This window comes from Selaginella moellendorffii, unplaced genomic scaffold, assembly GCF_000143415.4.
Source record: "Selaginella moellendorffii unplaced genomic scaffold, v1.0 SELMOscaffold_66, whole genome shotgun sequence".
Taxonomy (NCBI): domain Eukaryota; kingdom Viridiplantae; phylum Streptophyta; class Lycopodiopsida; order Selaginellales; family Selaginellaceae; genus Selaginella; species Selaginella moellendorffii.
Window position 1 is genome coordinate 795,987 of NW_003314327.1, and position 15,097 is coordinate 811,083.

At 46.9% G+C, this 15,097-nt stretch overlaps 3 protein-coding genes across 4 annotated transcripts; 2 read left to right on the forward strand and 1 right to left on the reverse strand.

Moving 5' to 3' along the window:
- The first annotated feature begins 3 nt into the window (after positions 1 to 3).
- Positions 4 to 5,673, forward strand: LOC9649681 (regulatory-associated protein of TOR 2). The gene is made up of 23 exons (XM_024659079.1): positions 4 to 648; positions 714 to 816; positions 887 to 969; positions 1,024 to 1,182; positions 1,242 to 1,358; positions 1,414 to 1,571; positions 1,619 to 1,767; positions 1,823 to 1,967; positions 2,021 to 2,099; positions 2,149 to 2,250; positions 2,298 to 2,381; positions 2,449 to 2,559; positions 2,614 to 2,952; positions 3,000 to 3,183; positions 3,235 to 3,711; positions 3,765 to 4,085; positions 4,131 to 4,254; positions 4,303 to 4,427; positions 4,480 to 4,625; positions 4,671 to 4,772; positions 4,827 to 4,912; positions 4,963 to 5,041; positions 5,101 to 5,673. Exons 1-23 carry the CDS (start codon positions 115 to 117, stop codon positions 5,458 to 5,460), a joined length of 4,167 nt encoding a protein of 1,388 aa, XP_024514847.1. The 5' UTR covers positions 4 to 114; the 3' UTR covers positions 5,461 to 5,673.
- Positions 5,674 to 5,751: 78 nt separating this feature from the next.
- LOC9649318 (ABC transporter G family member 11) lies at positions 5,752 to 9,182 on the forward strand. The gene is made up of 10 exons (XM_024659080.1): positions 5,752 to 6,709; positions 6,780 to 6,859; positions 6,922 to 7,383; positions 7,441 to 7,566; positions 7,658 to 7,786; positions 7,859 to 8,053; positions 8,114 to 8,200; positions 8,252 to 8,524; positions 8,577 to 8,684; positions 8,744 to 9,182. Exons 1-10 carry the CDS (start codon positions 6,370 to 6,372, stop codon positions 9,035 to 9,037), a joined length of 2,094 nt encoding a protein of 697 aa, XP_024514848.1. The 5' UTR covers positions 5,752 to 6,369; the 3' UTR covers positions 9,038 to 9,182.
- A 1,222-nt stretch (positions 9,183 to 10,404) lies between these two features.
- On the reverse strand, positions 10,405 to 13,199 carry LOC9649319 (uncharacterized protein ycf45). Of its 2 annotated transcripts, none has more exons than XM_024659231.1 (11): positions 12,900 to 13,199; positions 12,628 to 12,842; positions 12,406 to 12,556; positions 12,156 to 12,347; positions 11,935 to 12,097; positions 11,714 to 11,877; positions 11,481 to 11,657; positions 11,308 to 11,427; positions 10,936 to 11,250; positions 10,716 to 10,873; positions 10,405 to 10,637 (listed from the first exon to the last, which is right to left on the reverse strand). In XM_024659231.1, exons 1-9 carry the CDS (start codon positions 13,182 to 13,184, stop codon positions 10,951 to 10,953), a joined length of 1,767 nt encoding a protein of 588 aa, XP_024514999.1. In that variant the 5' UTR covers positions 13,185 to 13,199; the 3' UTR covers positions 10,405 to 10,637; positions 10,716 to 10,873; positions 10,936 to 10,950. The 2 variants fall into 2 exon arrangements, with proteins under 2 accessions (XP_024514999.1, XP_002985303.2); XM_002985257.2 differs by having other exon boundaries at positions 10,716 to 10,888.
- Positions 13,200 to 15,097: the final 1,898 nt, after the last annotated feature.

Here is a 15,097-nt window from a genome sequence, read left to right on the forward strand (position 1 = left end):
ACCCCGTGTCGGGTTTAGGGTTGAGGAGAAGAAAGCGGAGAGAGCGAGATAGGGGGGAAAAAAGAGAGAGCGCGCCGACGATGATGGCGATGGCGATGGCGATGGCGATTGGCAATGGCAGCAGCGGCATCGGCCAGGTTTTGCAGACAAGCGCTCCCCAGCTTGTGTGATAATGCTGCCAATGGTTTCAGATGGGAGCGTGTGGGCGGCGCTGCCCTCCTCCTCTTCCTCGTCCCTGGCCGTCGCTGCGATACTCTCGGCAATCTTCTCGCATCGCTACTTCACCATGCTATGCTCAACCCTTGGGATAGGAGTCGTATCGTCGTCCGTGACTTAGAACAGGGAAGAGATTCCGACGCGCGTGGCGCTTGTACAGAGAAGGGGAAGGAAACGAATTTGTTGGATGGGATCAGTGCTGGAGGAGAATGTCCGATGATGGAGATCGCTACTCCCGATGATACAGAACCGGGCCAAAATGCGGGGCCGTCGCCCCCAGGTGAAGAAGACCAGCATGGCGACGAAGCTTGCGGTGTCTTCGCCCAGCACTGTACTTATCTCGCGGATCTTCGCCATCACTCGCTTCAAGCTTTGATCTCTTTCGGCCCTCCCGACACCGGGCTCTTGTCAAAATGGAGGATGAAAGACCGGGTACGCTGCTTCGGTTAAGAAAAAAGCTTAATCGGTTTGTATCCTTTCCGTCTCTTGCGTTTCAGATGAAGACTGTATCTGTAGCACTGGTCGTATGTCTGAATATCGGAGTGGATCCACCTGATATAATCAAGGTATCACCATGCGCAAGGATGGAGTGCTGGATAGGTATTTTCTTTCTTCTTTTTCCTTGATGTTTTTGCTGTTCCTTGTGTTTGATGGCTGTTTCTGTTGATAGATCCGTCATCTCTGGCGCCTCAGAAGGCTCTTGATACAATTGGCAAAAATCTGCAATCGCAGTATGCGCTCTGGCAGCCGAGGGTATGGCTATGCATGTTTTGCATTGAAGGGCTAAGTTCCAATGCTTCCATGCAGGCCCGCTACAAGCTAGCGCTGGATCCTACAGCCGACGAGGTGAAGAAGCTGTGCTCACAGTGCCGGAAAAATGCGAAGTCGGACAGGGTCTTGTTTCACTACAACGGGCATGGTGTGCCTAAACCCACTGTCAATGGCGAGCTCTGGTTTTTCAACAAGGTAGGCGTGGCGTAGCTGTTGCTCCTGGCTGGTTGATGGATGAAGCTCTTCTGTCACAGAGCTATACGCAATATATACCGCTCTCGGTTTATGAGCTGGAGTCTTGGCTTGGCGTACCGTCTATCTACGTTCTTGATTGCTCGGGCGCTGGTGTCGTTGTCAATGCATTTATCGAGGTAGAAAGGTTTGTCTTGACTGAATTGTTTTTCCGTGACATTTCTGTATGTATAGAGACCCGATTGGGCACTTGGGAGTTCATCAGTTTCGGCAAAAGACTGCATATTGCTTGCAGCCTGTAGAGCAACTGAAATGCTTCCGCAGAGTTCGGGAATGCCTGCCGACGTGTTCACAGCATGTTTAACGACTCCAATCAAAATGGCGTTGAGATGGTATTGCCTATGATTTCAGTTGGATTGCTTATACGTCTTCCATGCAGGTTTTGTTCGCGGTCTTTACTTGAGTTCGATCCTGAGCTGATTGACAAGATCCCTGGAAGTCAGAACGATCGGAAGACCCTCCTTGGAGAACTAAATTGGATCTTTACGGCAATCACCGATACCATAGCATGGAATGTGCTTCCTCCAGGTGCAAATCTCACTCTATATGTTTTGTTGTGTGTACTGATTTAGAATGTATGCAGACCTGTTTCAACGATTGTTTCGACAGGACCTTTTGGTGGCTAGCCTCTTCCGAAACTTTTTACTGGCAGAACGGATTATGCGATCCGTGAATTGCTCTCCTGCTTGTTACCCATGCTTGCCTTTGACACATCAGCACTCAATGTGGTAAGCAAGCATACTGAATCTTGTGGACTTGAACGCTGACGTTTCTTAACAAGGTTTGCATGGGATATGGCTGCGGAAACCTGTCTTTCGCAACTTCCGTCGTTAGTGAAAGATCCAAATGCTGAATTTCAGGTATTGAGCATTATCCTTGTGAAAAAAGCTGAAAACGTGTCCTGCGCAGCCGAGTCCATTTTTTACGGATCAGTTGACAGCGTTCGAAGTATGGCTTGAGCACGGATCAGCGAGTAAAAGACCACCAGAGCAGCTTCCAATAGTTCTTCAGGCAATTGTCCATGTTGCTTGTCCTAAGCCTTTTTGTGTTTTCAACAGGTTCTTTTAAGTCAATCTCATCGTTTTCGGGCTTTGGTACTTTTAGGAAGGTTCTTGGATATGGGGGCATGGGCTGTGAACCTGGTATGTATATGTTTAATTTCTTTTGTTTGTGTATGAATCCCTTGATTAATTTTATTTTCGTTTTCAGGCTCTTTCGGTTGGCATTTTCCCTTACGTGCTTAAGCTGCTTCTGACAACCGCCACTGAACTCCGGCAAATTTTACTATTTATTTGGGCCAAAATTCTTGCCCATGACAAGGTAATGGCATTACTGAGCAGTAGATTGCATCCTGCTTCTTGAACTGTTTTGCAGTCCTGTCAAGTTGATCTGGTTAAAGATGGTGGGCACAAATATTTTATCAGATTCCTGGACAGTCCAGACGTGTACGCTGAACAACAGGCAATGGCAGCTTTCGTTTTATCAGTTATTATCGATGGACTTCCTCGGGGCCAAATTGAATGCTTTCAATCTGGATTGATCGACATTTGCTTGAGACATATCGTTCCTGCACGTGGAGAACCGTTGCTCATGCAGTGGTTGTGCTTGTGTGTTGGTAAGATCTGGGATGGTTTCGCCAAAGCACAGCTGCTAGCTCTTCATACAAATGCGTCTTCCACGCTAGCACAACTCCTGTCCGAGCCTCAACCAGAGGTATACATTGGAAAACCTGACTTTGTCTGACTTTATAATTTTCACAGGTTCGTGCCGCAGCAGCTTATGCTCTGGGAACGATAATAAAGGCTAAGAGCGTTAACGAAGAGGATTCGGCCCTTGATGACGACGACGAAGAGGCTAGGCTTAGAATGGAACAGGATGTTATGAAGACATTGTTGAAAGTAGTAAACGACGGGAGTCCTCTCGTTCGGGCTGAACTTGCCATTGGTAAGCATTTTCTATCTCTTTTTCTCACTAACATTGCAATTTGTATTTCAGCGTTGGCCAGATTAACTGTCAGACATGACCAGAATCTGCGATTTGCTGCCGCAGCGTACTTAAAGCCTCCGTCGAACCCCGGAATCATGGCTTTGGCAGGATTGAATTCCAACAGAACTCCGACGAGCAGTGTAAATATTTCCGGTCAGTTTTTCTTCTCTGGAAATGCTCGTGGTGCCGCTTCGGCTCCTGCTTCACCGGAAGGCTTCAACTTCGTCGAGAATGAACTTATCAATGGGTTGATGCGGCCAAGAAGACTGCAAATGGAAGAGAGTGGCGTTTACGTTCGGTGCGTGGCAGCTGCTTATTCCCTGGTAAGGGATCCTTGCCCGTGGGTTGCTAAACTCGGCCACGAAGTTTTGAGGAGAATAGGTGTCGAAGCGTACGTCCTGCAGACAGGCAAAACTCTCAAGTCCGGAGCCAAACAAGCCACCAGTGCTTTTCCACGTTCTTCTTCCTGGTTTGACAGCAATATAGGTGAGCAGGGTCACATGTTGTTACTCTTTACTGAGTCTTCGCCGATTTTTCAGGAAGTTTAACAATGCCATTCAGAGGTGCTTCCAGTTCTGCTAGTCCTCCGTCTAATTTGCTTTCGGGAAGTCCAATGAACATGAGACGCGTACCTTCTCTCGAGTTTCCTTCGGAAAGTGATTCCGGACTTGGTTCATCTCAAGTTCCCGCTTCGGACGATTTGAAAGAACTTCCAGAGTCTGTTTTATACAGGTGGAGCTGCGGGCATTTTGCTCGGCCTTTACTCGAGACTTCCCACGACGAGGAAGAAACGGCATTAATTGCCAGAGAAGCAAGGGAAAGGACTGCTTTAGAAGGAGCATCCAAATGCCGACATTCGAGTGAGTTTGAAACAGATTTCATCAGTTTTAATTTGGTTTCTGCAGCTGTCAATGTAGTGACGTACCAAATGGCAACATGGGATATGAATTCTGAGTACGGGACCAAGGCTGTTCTCCTACATCCGTTTCTTCCGCTTGCTTGTACCGCAGATGACAATGAAACTATCAGGTGAGCATTTGTTGGAATTCTGAACTGGCATTTATTTTATGAAAGCAGAATTTGGAGTCACGAAGATGGATCTTTACTAAACGACTTTCACAATCACGAGTCGCATAGTAAGGGTTTTTCTCGGCTTTGCTTAATCAACGAGCTTGATGAGAGCTTGCTACTCGCAGCATCAAGTAGGATGAAATCACCGTGATTTTTTCTCGAACTGAATTGTGCAATTCTCAGGCGACGGAAGCGTTCGAGTATGGAGAGACTACCTTGTGAAAGGTGAACAGCAGCTTGCAACTGCTTGGCAGGCCATACAGGGTCACAGGCCTGGCGCTCGAGGAATTAACGCAGTTGTGGAATGGCAGCAATCGACTGGATATCTGGTATGCACTGCGTCCTTTAAATAGACATTACGATGGTCCTTGCAGTACGCGTCTGGAGATATTTCGTCGATCATGATATGGGACGTTGATGCCGAAACACTCGTGTTAAGGCTGCCTTCTCAACCCGATACAAGTGTTTCTGCGATGGTAAGGCCGTGTCACTAACTTCTTGGCTTAGTTTTTAAGAAGTTCGTGTTCTAGGCTGCCTCGCTGATCCATAATGGCCTTTTTCTGGCGGGTTGTGGAAACGGGTCTTTCATGATGTTTGATGTTCGGAAGCAAGACAAGTAAGCTGTTTTTGGATTATTCCGATTGTGAGTTAACTGTGTCTTGACAGGCAAGTGTTCTCCCAGAAGGCGCATTTCCAGAGAGTCGCGGGCATAGATTTTGTCCAGTCAGGAATAGACACAACCGAGGTCTGGATAATCTGTCGCTCACACTCCTCAAGAATCCGTGACACGGATATCCTTTGCAGGTGGTGTCTGCATCTCAAGCTGGGGACATAAAAATATACGACGTCCGCAAGCTGGACCTCCCCGTCGTGAGTGTTGAGGCTCACAAGGGGCACTTGACGTCGCTGGCAGCGCACCGCTACGCGCCAGTCCTTGCCAGCGGCTCCTCCAAGCAGTCCATCAAAGTTTTCAGCGCGACCAGTGGCGACCAACTTAGCATGATACGCTACCACCAGAGCATCTTTGGGAAGAGTATCGGCCCCGTGAGCTGCTTGTCGTTTCACCCGTACAGCGTTCTCCTAGCTGCTGGTGCTTCCACAGACTCCATCGTTTCCATTTACGCCGAGGACGGTGCTGCCGCTAGTAACTCGTCCACTTCTTGAGGCCAGGCAGGGAGGAAAAGAGCGGCAAATGGCGCTCCTTTCTTTGTACAGAGTCTCTGCTCGCGCGGCCGCTCGCTCCTGCCGCTCCGAGCGTGACTTGTATTATAATTGCGAAGGTATACCAGCTGCTCATTTGATACCTGCTGTTGGTTTTTTCTTTAAATCCTTGACTTACTGAGAGTTTGATTCCACAATAAAACAGGTTTACTACTACTATATGCTCTACTTCTACTCGCTCGCTCTACCTCGGTGGCTGCGGTCTTTAAATAGTCTAAAGTTGACCCAGGCATTTAATACCAGCACCAGCAAACTAGGCTCTTCTTCTGGGAAACTTTGGGAAAGATAAGAAGACCATCTCTCTCTTTCTCTCATCTTAATCTTCAGCGGTCACGAACGACGACGGGACCGAGTCCAGCTCTTGGTCACTTGCTGCTGCTACAAGTATAATGTGACTACGAGGAGACTGTGACTTAAGATTTTGCTCCGGTCAACAGCAAGGTGCAGCATGGGTAGTGCATGACCAGCCAAGGTTGGTGACTGAGAGGAGCATAAGACAAAGACTTAGCCGGGGGTGTTTTGTCATCTCTCTCCTTCCAGAGATGGTATAAATATGCTCCTTCTATCGAGCTGGCCTGGGGGCACAACGAGCAGAGAAGAAGATATCTGATCTTGTGAAGCAAAGTTTTGACAGGGACTTTTTGAAAAGCTCTATGCTGCTCGTGAAGTGATCGGTATCAAGAAGATCTTGTCTCGTGGAAGAAGAAGAAGCCACCTCTCTGAAGAGAAGGGACTCTTTTAAGTTCCCGGCCATTCGAGGAAGAAGAAGGCGGGATGGTAATCTCCAGCAACAGAAATCAGCAGTGAGAGAACTTCGACTTCAGAGTCAGTCTTGTCAAGGGGAACCGAGAAATGGAGCGAGCTGGTTCCGACGGGGCGATTTTCGCGAGCAAGTTTAGTACCGTTCCTGCTGCTGGTGATGGAATTGGAAGGGCGTCAACCGCCAACAGCAATGGTGTTGGTGCTAGCCCCCTTACGAGAACAGTGTGGAGGGCGCTCACAAAGCAATCCAATGTCCAAGACTTCGTTGCAAAACTTACATGGAGGGATTTGAGCGTCAACGTGTTGACGGACAAGGGAGCTTGCCGCACTGTTCTGGATAGTCTCACAGGCTTTGCGGAGCCCGGATCGCTGACCGTAGTCATGGGTCCTTCCGGATGCGGCAAATCAACTCTGCTGGATGCTTTAGCTGGTGAGTGGAAACTTGTTTTGAATTCGATCTCTGTGTCTCACAAAAAAGCTTTTGTTTCGTTCTTTCTCAGGACGACTGGCCAAGAACGCTATTCAAACGGGAGACATTCTTCTCAACGGGCACAAAAGGAAGCTGTCATACGGGATTGCTGTGAGTTTTTTATTGTTTCTAAAGTTTTCTCTTCAATGTGCTAGATTTCTGCTGACAAACAGGCATACGTTACTCAAGATGACACGCTCATTTCTACACTCACCGTGCGAGAGACAATCTTCTACACATCCAGGCTCCGCCTTCCAGACGCAATGCCAAATTCGGAGAAGCAAGCAATTGTTGAGAGGGTGATAATAGAGATGGGACTACAAGACTGTGCGAACACACCGGTTGGAAACTGGCATTTAAGAGGACTGAGTGGTGGCGAGAAGAGGAGGCTGAGTATAGCAGTGGAAATACTCACTCGTCCCAGGCTACTCTTTCTAGACGAGCCGACCAGTGGCCTGGACAGTGCTTCAGCTTTCTTCGTAACAAGGACCCTTCGAAGGCTTGCTAGGGACAAGAGGACCGTGATTTGTTCCGTACATCAGCCCAGCAGCGAAGTTTTCCAGCTTTTTGACAATCTTCTTTTGTTATCAAACGGAAGAACTGTCTACTTTGGTCCGGCTATCAATGCACAGCAAGTACGTAGTAGTCTTTCTCATCTTTTTAGTTTTTTTTTGAATTGGTGCTTCGTGCAGCACTTTGCGAGTGTTGGATTTCCTTGCCCCCCGATGCGCAATCCTTCGGACCATTTTCTTAAAGCCATCAACGCGGATTTCGACAGAGTAAACGAATCGTTGAAGGAGTCCTGCCTCCCACACGAGGTAAGCATGCCTCCATGTCACATTCTCAACCAAATCCTTTCAAAATATTACCCACTCGTGAGTTGTTAACTTTGCCTTTTTCCCGTTCCAGGATGAGGAATCTGCCGATGTGTTTGAAACAACCACCACAGCCGAAGTGATCTCCGCTCTTCTCACAGCCTACGAATCCTCCGAGCAAGCCCAGTCTGTAATGGAACGGGTGGAAATAATGACCTTAGTGGTAAGTGAGTGGCTCACTTATTCCCTGGTATACTCGACTAACAGTTTTATTTTGTTTTATATCGATTGATAGAAAGGAGATTTTCTGGAGTCCAGTGGAAGCCAAGCGAGTTTCTGGATGCAGTGTGCTACTCTCACACGAAGGTCTTTCACCAACATGTCCAGGGACATGGGATATTATTGGCTTCGAGTTCTTGTCTACATACTACTGGCGATCTGCGTTGGAACCATCTTCTACCGGGTTGGAACAAGCTACGACTCTATATTCGTGAGTAAAAAACACACAGTTTGTTTCCTTTTTCTAACGGGGATGGAACAACTTTTGCAGGCTAGAGGCTCGTGTATGGGCTACCTGTGGGGATTCTTGACGTTCATGGCAATCGGAGGCTTCCCATCTTTCGTAGAAGACATGAAGGTCTGTAAAGTTTTAGCTCTTACAGAGTCTCATACTTTTTGGTTGCTCCAGGTGTTCCATCGAGAAAGATTGAATGGCCACTATGGAGTCGTCGCTTTCGTTGTTGGAAACACCCTGTCTTCTATCCCGTTCCTGCTCCTCATGTCGCTAACTTCCGGCGCCATCACTTACTACCTCGTTCAACTCCATCCGGGCTTCACTCACTTCCTCTATTTTGTTCTGGGCTTAGCGACGTGTGTGACGCTAGTGGAGGGGCTGATGATGGCCGTCGCGAGTGTAGTTCCAAATTACCTCATGGGGATCATTGTGGGAGCAGCAGTCCAGGTCAGTCAAACTTTTGTCCCTGCTCATCTTTTATGCGCTTTTGTCCTTCCAGGCCGTTCTCATGCTAACTGGAGGCTTCTTCCGTCTACTAAGCGATTTGCCTAAGCCTGTGTGGCGATACCCAATCTCCTACTTAAGTTTCCACAGCTACGTTCTTCAGGTAAGGAGTTCTTTCCATTTTCCAGGCCCGGTTTCTAAAGTTTCTACTCGTTCTTCCAGGGAATGTATCAGAACGATTTCCTTGGCATCCAATTCGATAGCAAGTACCCGTTCCTCCCCAAGATCAATGGCCGAGACATCCTCATCAACAACGACGTGGATATGAGCCGGACAAAGTGGGACAACCTGGGCGTGCTGGTAGCCATGGTCGTGGGATACAGGCTCCTTTTTTTCGTGATGATCAAGCTCAGCGAGGACGTAGTTCCACACCTCCGAGCCTTGCGCGCCAAGCACAACGCGAAGAAGGCCACTGCTATAAACAGCCAGCCGGATCCATCCTTCTCGCATGCGTGAAAAAAGCTTTTGTTTCATTGACCAATCTTCTCAAGGGAAAAAATTATTTGGAGGACGATACAAGTGATACATAATTCGTGTGCGTAACAATAAAAAATAAAAAGGCTTAAAACAATGGAAATTCAAATGACTTGCTTAATCGTGAGATCCCAGTTCCACAATATGCCCCAATTGGATTAATCTTTGCTTGAAGCATCTTTGCCAATTATTGTTTTTGCATACTTTTGCATCTAAGTGCTGGTAGCCATTAATATTGAGGGGTTATTGGAAAGTAGAAGCTAAAGTACAAGTTTTAATTTGTCACTTTTCTTGACCCATTATTCATTTATTCATATGGTCTCATGCTTCATAGAGATCCTGTCTCCAAGACCCATCTTGTGGTGGTGGTAGCAAAAACAGAGCCTACAACCACTGGCTCCCCTCGCTCGCCTGGACCTGGAAAGATTTAGAAATGCTGTTTTTGCAATTGTCCCACCGATGTTGTCCATCTTGATCTTCCATGCTCCATCCTGGTATGAAAATCTTTGCACTCTTATTGAACACCTTCCTTTTCCTTTCTCCCTACTATTCTTATTGACTAGGCTAAAAGTATCTTAGACCTTTATTACCAACGAATAAAGACTATCCTAAAATATTTACAGGTTTTTTTAAGAAAATAAAAGTACTATGACTTAGAGTGCCAAGCAAAACAAAGCTATTCGGAAGAAGGTGGCGTAGCTGGATGCTTGTGAGACAAATCCTTGGCAGACTCCCACTTTTGAGGAAAGAGGCGGTGGACGAGCCTAGGTTCCGGCGGTGCCTCCGCTTGACGACGTTCCCGACTGTTTATGCGCCGTAACTGGTCACAGGCTGGACGATGAGAATTCCTCCAAGGGCCGTCCTATTGGAGCAGCATCATGGTGATGGTGATATCCACACCTTCACTCGTGGCCAAGCGGAATGGTGTCGCTTCAGTGGAGGGTTGGCCTGTGAACCATGGCCCGTGCTCATAGAAAACAAGTTGGCTTCTTTGTCTTCCTTCCATACCCACTTGATCCAGTTTGATGTCGCAACCAACAGTTTGCATATACAAATCTACGTCTCAATGTCAAGGCCGGTGAGGCCGTCTGCCTTGCTAGTTGGAGGGGAAGCCTCTCAACGTGGAACTCAAGTGTAAGTTTGTAATTGAGGAGATTTCTGTGGAAACTGGTGAGATGGTAGTGCATATGACCACTTATTCAGTACCTCCTAGACCGGATTTATGTCTCTCCTTCCGTGGTCATGCTGGTAACTATTTGAATTCTGAAGGACGTGGAAGTATCCTAGGTTCAATAAGTCATTCTGGTATGATCTAGATGCAGGTACTTGGACTGAAACAAATACAAGCCTTCCTTGGATGTGTACTGATATAAAATACCAAATATAATTTCTATGTCAACCACGTAAAAGGTTTGTAATCATTAATTTTGCTGCATATTAAAGAAAAAATCGGTCAACTTGCGCGAGGTCGAGATCTTGGCCAACAATCCCTTCAAGAAAGGTAGTCTAGTCCCTCGAGCTCGTTGATATATTTTTGCGTTATCTGTTTTGACGTTGTTCGTCATCCAATGGGTTCCCGAAGCTGCACCAGGAACAAAACACGAAGTGAGGCTTTCTGGCAAGCTTTTCAAAAGCAAGTGGAGAAATATTTCTTTCACACCTTGTGTAGGTGCAGGATCCCCTCGAGGATTCTAAGGAGGTGATCATTGACGCGGTTCCTCTCCACTGCTGGGATTGCTGTCAGTTCGAGTGCAAAGGTACTTGCGGTTTGGTTGTCTTTCCTTTGAGACAATGCGCAGGCGACAAGCTTGTTTTCAACTGGATTAGCTCCTCCTGGAAAACTTTGTAAATCTTATCCGACTAAAACGAGTAATGTGTACCTTAGAGTTCCATTTTTAATCTTCCAGAAAATCAGTTGGTAGCAATGGAAGCTTGGAAACGCTCGTTCCACCTTGAACTCGGCCCTGAGATGATTCTTCCTTTGTATTGTTAATGCTCGAGGATTGCCGAGAACCTTGCTGTAGAAGTGGCAGGATTCTCAGCCGTACTTTGGGCTCAATGCCTGAAGTTTCCGATGCGAGCTGGTAGCTCTCGGCTAGACGTATCTGGAGTGCTGTGATTCCTGCGGACCTTGGAAGTAGCTCCACCGCTTGGCCTTTAGCAATGACAATTTGCTCAATTGCAAGCCTCGCTTCCTGTGTAAAATAGCAATCATGATTATTTGTAAACAGCAGTTATTCCAGAATTCGTACCTCTAGAGCGTCGATCTCATCCTCAACTTTAGATTTCCTGGTTGATGACGAAGTTCCTCTAAGCATTTCCATTTCCAGGACTGCTCTTGTTGCTCGGATCATTTGAGCTAGAGTGTTTGCCTACGAGATAAAAGCTGAAGTACATAAAAGATGCACATTTTAGTAGAGTTCACCTTGATTGCAAAGACTGGAAGTTGTCGAAACTTTGCAATGTTTCGCACCCATACATTCTCTCGCAGCTTTGACCGTAGCGTTAACACGGCGTCTGCTGCACCTATGTCAGAAGCAACACCGATTGTTTCTTCCAGTTCGAGAACCTCAATGGCCTGCTTGAGGAACTCCTCCGAAATCTGGAACAAAACATATAATGTTAAGCGAAAAACGTAATGTTCAGGTGTAGACAAACCTGGTATGGATACAAGGAAAAGAGTTTGCTCTCACTTCCATTGTCTTGGAGTTTCTTAAAGACATCTTTTTCCTCATTCTCGATTTGATTCAATACCGGCAGTTCTTCTGGAGCAGTCCCTTCTTTGTCCTTCATGTTTCGAATTTCTATAGAAGGGGATCGTCCTGTATAATAGTATTACGTATTAGCTACCCTGAAGAGATTACAAAGATTATATTTACCAGCGAGAAGAGCGTCTATTGTTGCCGTCAAACTGTGATGTATTCTCCACTCAGTTCGAGAAGCCATTTCAATCGCAGTGCTAAAAGCGGGAGGTCCCTTCCTTTCCAAAACACTCTTTTGGACTCCCCTCCTGCGAGCTTCATCGTCACCCAGCGTCACACTCTATAACAAAACAAGATCCTCGCGTCATGGGAGCCATGCAATGCCACTTTGACAGTACCTGAATGCCACCAACAAGAATTTCCAGCGAAGGATTCTTTATCAGATTCTCGACGCTGGTTCCATGAGCAGTAGCAACCAGCTGCACGCCTCGCTGAGCAATTGTCACCGCTGCTGCAGCCTCAAGCTCGGTACCGATCTCGTCAATCACGATCGTCTCCGGCATATGATTCTCCACAGCCTCAATCATTATCTACGCAAAACCTTCTTGTGCTCTAGAAACAAACAATAATAAAGGAGCCAAGACTCACCTTGTGCTGGAGACCAACGTTGGTGACTTGCATTCTTCTGGCACGGCCGATTCCCGGGTGTGGGATATCTCCATCGCCAGCAATCTCATTCGAGGTGTCCACAATCACAACTCGACGATCGTAATCGTCGGCAAGCATCCGGGCCACCTCCCTGACTAGTGACGAAAGAGAAAGAGGGAAAAATCAAACCATACATGCAAGGAAGAAAGAAAGAACAAATACCTGATGGCCGTTGTCTTGCCCACGCCAGGAGGTCCCATTAGCAGCAAAGAAGCTCCACTGCTCACGAGATCTCGAGCCATCTCGGCGCTTCCAGTCACGGCACGCCCCACTCTACAAGTGAGACCAACGATCCGGCCTCCGCGATTGCGAATCGCGCTAATCCGGTGGAGCGTCCGGTCGATTCCAGCGCGGTTATCATCCACGAAATCCCCGACCTAGAGAAACATTTCAATCAATCACAAGACCTCTTGCTTCTTTGATCGATCGCGTACCATGCAAATCGCGTCCTCCAGGTCGGCGATTGTCACCGGCTCCTGCGACATGGACCAGTCCCCGCTCGGGAAGCGAGCGATCGGTCGGCGGCCAAGATCGAGAACAATCTCGACAATCTCCTCCAGCTGCGGGTGATTCTGGACGCTACGCTCTAATCTCTCGGGAAGAACGCTGAGAAGCTGCTGGAGCTCGCAGCGCCTGGAAAACATAGCATGGGCATTGGCGGCAATGGCTGCATTGGCACAAGAGACATAGCCCCCAAACGAGAGACACACAGCAGCCATAGCCAAATCCCCTGTTTTTAGGGTTCTTGGCTAAATTTAGGGCACTAGATGAAAGCGTATCACCTTTAAGGGTGAAATTTAAGGAATCATGTACAACCCTAAATTATGTTAAGTCACTAGATGACCTTTAAGGGTGACATTTAATTTAAGGGTGAAATTTAAGGAATCATGTACAACCCTAAATTATGTTAAGTCACTAGATGACCTTTAAGGGTGAAATTTAAGGAATCATGCCAAGATTTCGTGGGGTGACGATCACAGCGCAGGCACTTGAAGAGGAATTATATTTGGAGCTCGACTGGAGACCCCCTTCGAACTCGGGTTTCCCGACTGGGTCTTATGCCTTCCGGACGGGGCTTGTTTGTCACGTTTATGGATACAAATGCTATCTATATCCCACGGGGAAGCATGAAGATGAATTATACACGCCAATACATATTTTAGGATCTAGCGATGTCTTCAGCAAGACTCCATCGCTCCGATTCGACGTTACAGAGAACGAAAACCTGTTCAAGCATGGGAGGATGCATTCCAAGCTTTCCAGAGGCATGAGAGTGGAGGAACTGCTGGGATTTGCGAAGTATAAGCTGATTGGTTGCTAGGAACAGCACAGTGTAAGTACGAGTCTGACCTTTCCTGCTTGACAAGCTCGGACAGGACATCTAAAGCGGGACTTGTCATCGTGCATAAGACGTGCCGCTGCCTTATAGGGGGCTTGCTGGGGGAACGATTTTTTGGACGACGTGGGTGACTACCTGCAGCACCTGCTTGGAGACCGATGGTATCCTAGGACTGCATTCCTCGTAAGTTTCGCCATTTCAATCACTTCGTTCCGTGGGCAAAGGGTGTCAAGCTTTCCACGCAGAAACTGTGAAACTTTGGGTTCATGGAGCTGCATTAGTGTATGTGCCAGAGGAGATCGCAAGTGGGTGGAGTTTGACGAAAATCCTTGGTCGTGAAGGGCAGAATTTTGATGACTAAGTTGCGTTGATTATGAATCTGAAATACACTTATCCGTTCCTGAAAAGTGATGTTATCCAGAGCCTAACCGCTTGCTAACTATTTGCAGATCCTGACGTTCTCAATGCGGAGGACTTTGGTCAGGCAGAGAATGTACTGTTCAGAGAATGTATGTCGTTTGTGCTTGTGATACAATATAATGTGAATTCAATAATCCTTATTACAAGTTTAAAATTCTTAAACCATCCTTTTTAACTTGAGCCCTTTATCTCATTATTTATTATCAATGCTGCTGAGAAAGCACGATGTGCTGAGATCCCAAGCCCAAATAATAATAATAATAATAATAGCTATTTCAAGTCACGAGGACCCACAAAAGGCATCAAACCATCCTATCTACTGTTGGTGTGGAGTGCAAGTTCAAAGATAGCAAGCACCTCATTGTGGAGGTGTGGTGGCAGTGAGGTACTCACAAAGTGGCTGGTGTTGCCATTGCTAAAGGAAGAGAGGGAGGGGCAGCTCAAAATTGAGGAGCAGTTCTTTGTTGTAAAGCATTTAAGAAGCAGGAATGGGACAAAGTCCAATGGCAAGTGTTGTGATATCAACGTTGTGTTTCCTGGACAAGGATCTCAATGTCATGCCTCCACATCATGTCTTAATCCACCTGTAGCATTTGTAGTGTGGAACGTCCATCTTGTACTGCCGAGGATGACATGACGGTTCATTATATCAAGGACTAGCAGCTTATGTAAATCTCTTCGTCTCATGCTTCTTACCAGAAGACCATGTAAACAGCATATGAATGAGAAGTTGTTGGCATTTCTAAGTTCATGCTCAAGTCCACATTGATCAAGATGGAGCATAAACTGCTTATCAATGTCCATTATAAGATTACAAAAGCAGGTTCCTGAATTTTTATTATTATTAGTACATGTTAAGATCATTAGTGCCCA

Excerpts from the sequence above, each read along its gene's own strand:
- LOC9649681 (XM_024659079.1), top strand. The coding sequence starts at position 115 with ATGGCAGCAGCGGCATCGGCCAGGTTTTGCAGACAAGCGCTCCCCAGC. Across the intron at positions 2,100-2,148 it reads ATCCAAATGCTGAATTTCAG|CCGAGTCCATTTTTTACGGA; the intron begins GTATTGAGCATT and ends TGTCCTGCGCAG. Across the intron at positions 3,184-3,234 it reads TCGGGCTGAACTTGCCATTG|CGTTGGCCAGATTAACTGTC; the intron begins GTAAGCATTTTC and ends TTTGTATTTCAG.
- LOC9649318 (XM_024659080.1), top strand. The coding sequence starts at position 6,370 with ATGGAGCGAGCTGGTTCCGACGGGGCGATTTTCGCGAGCAAGTTTAGT. Across the intron at positions 6,860-6,921 it reads AGCTGTCATACGGGATTGCT|GCATACGTTACTCAAGATGA; the intron begins GTGAGTTTTTTA and ends GCTGACAAACAG. Across the intron at positions 8,525-8,576 it reads TTGTGGGAGCAGCAGTCCAG|GCCGTTCTCATGCTAACTGG; the intron begins GTCAGTCAAACT and ends TTGTCCTTCCAG.
- LOC9649319 (XM_024659231.1), bottom strand. The coding sequence starts at position 13,184 with ATGGCTGCTGTGTGTCTCTCGTTTGGGGGCTATGTCTCTTGTGCCAAT. Across the intron at positions 11,658-11,713 it reads TTTCCTTGTATCCATACCAG|ATTTCGGAGGAGTTCCTCAA; the intron begins GTTTGTCTACAC and ends GTTTTGTTCCAG. Across the intron at positions 11,428-11,480 it reads TTCCAGTCTTTGCAATCAAG|GCAAACACTCTAGCTCAAAT; the intron begins GTGAACTCTACT and ends TTTATCTCGTAG.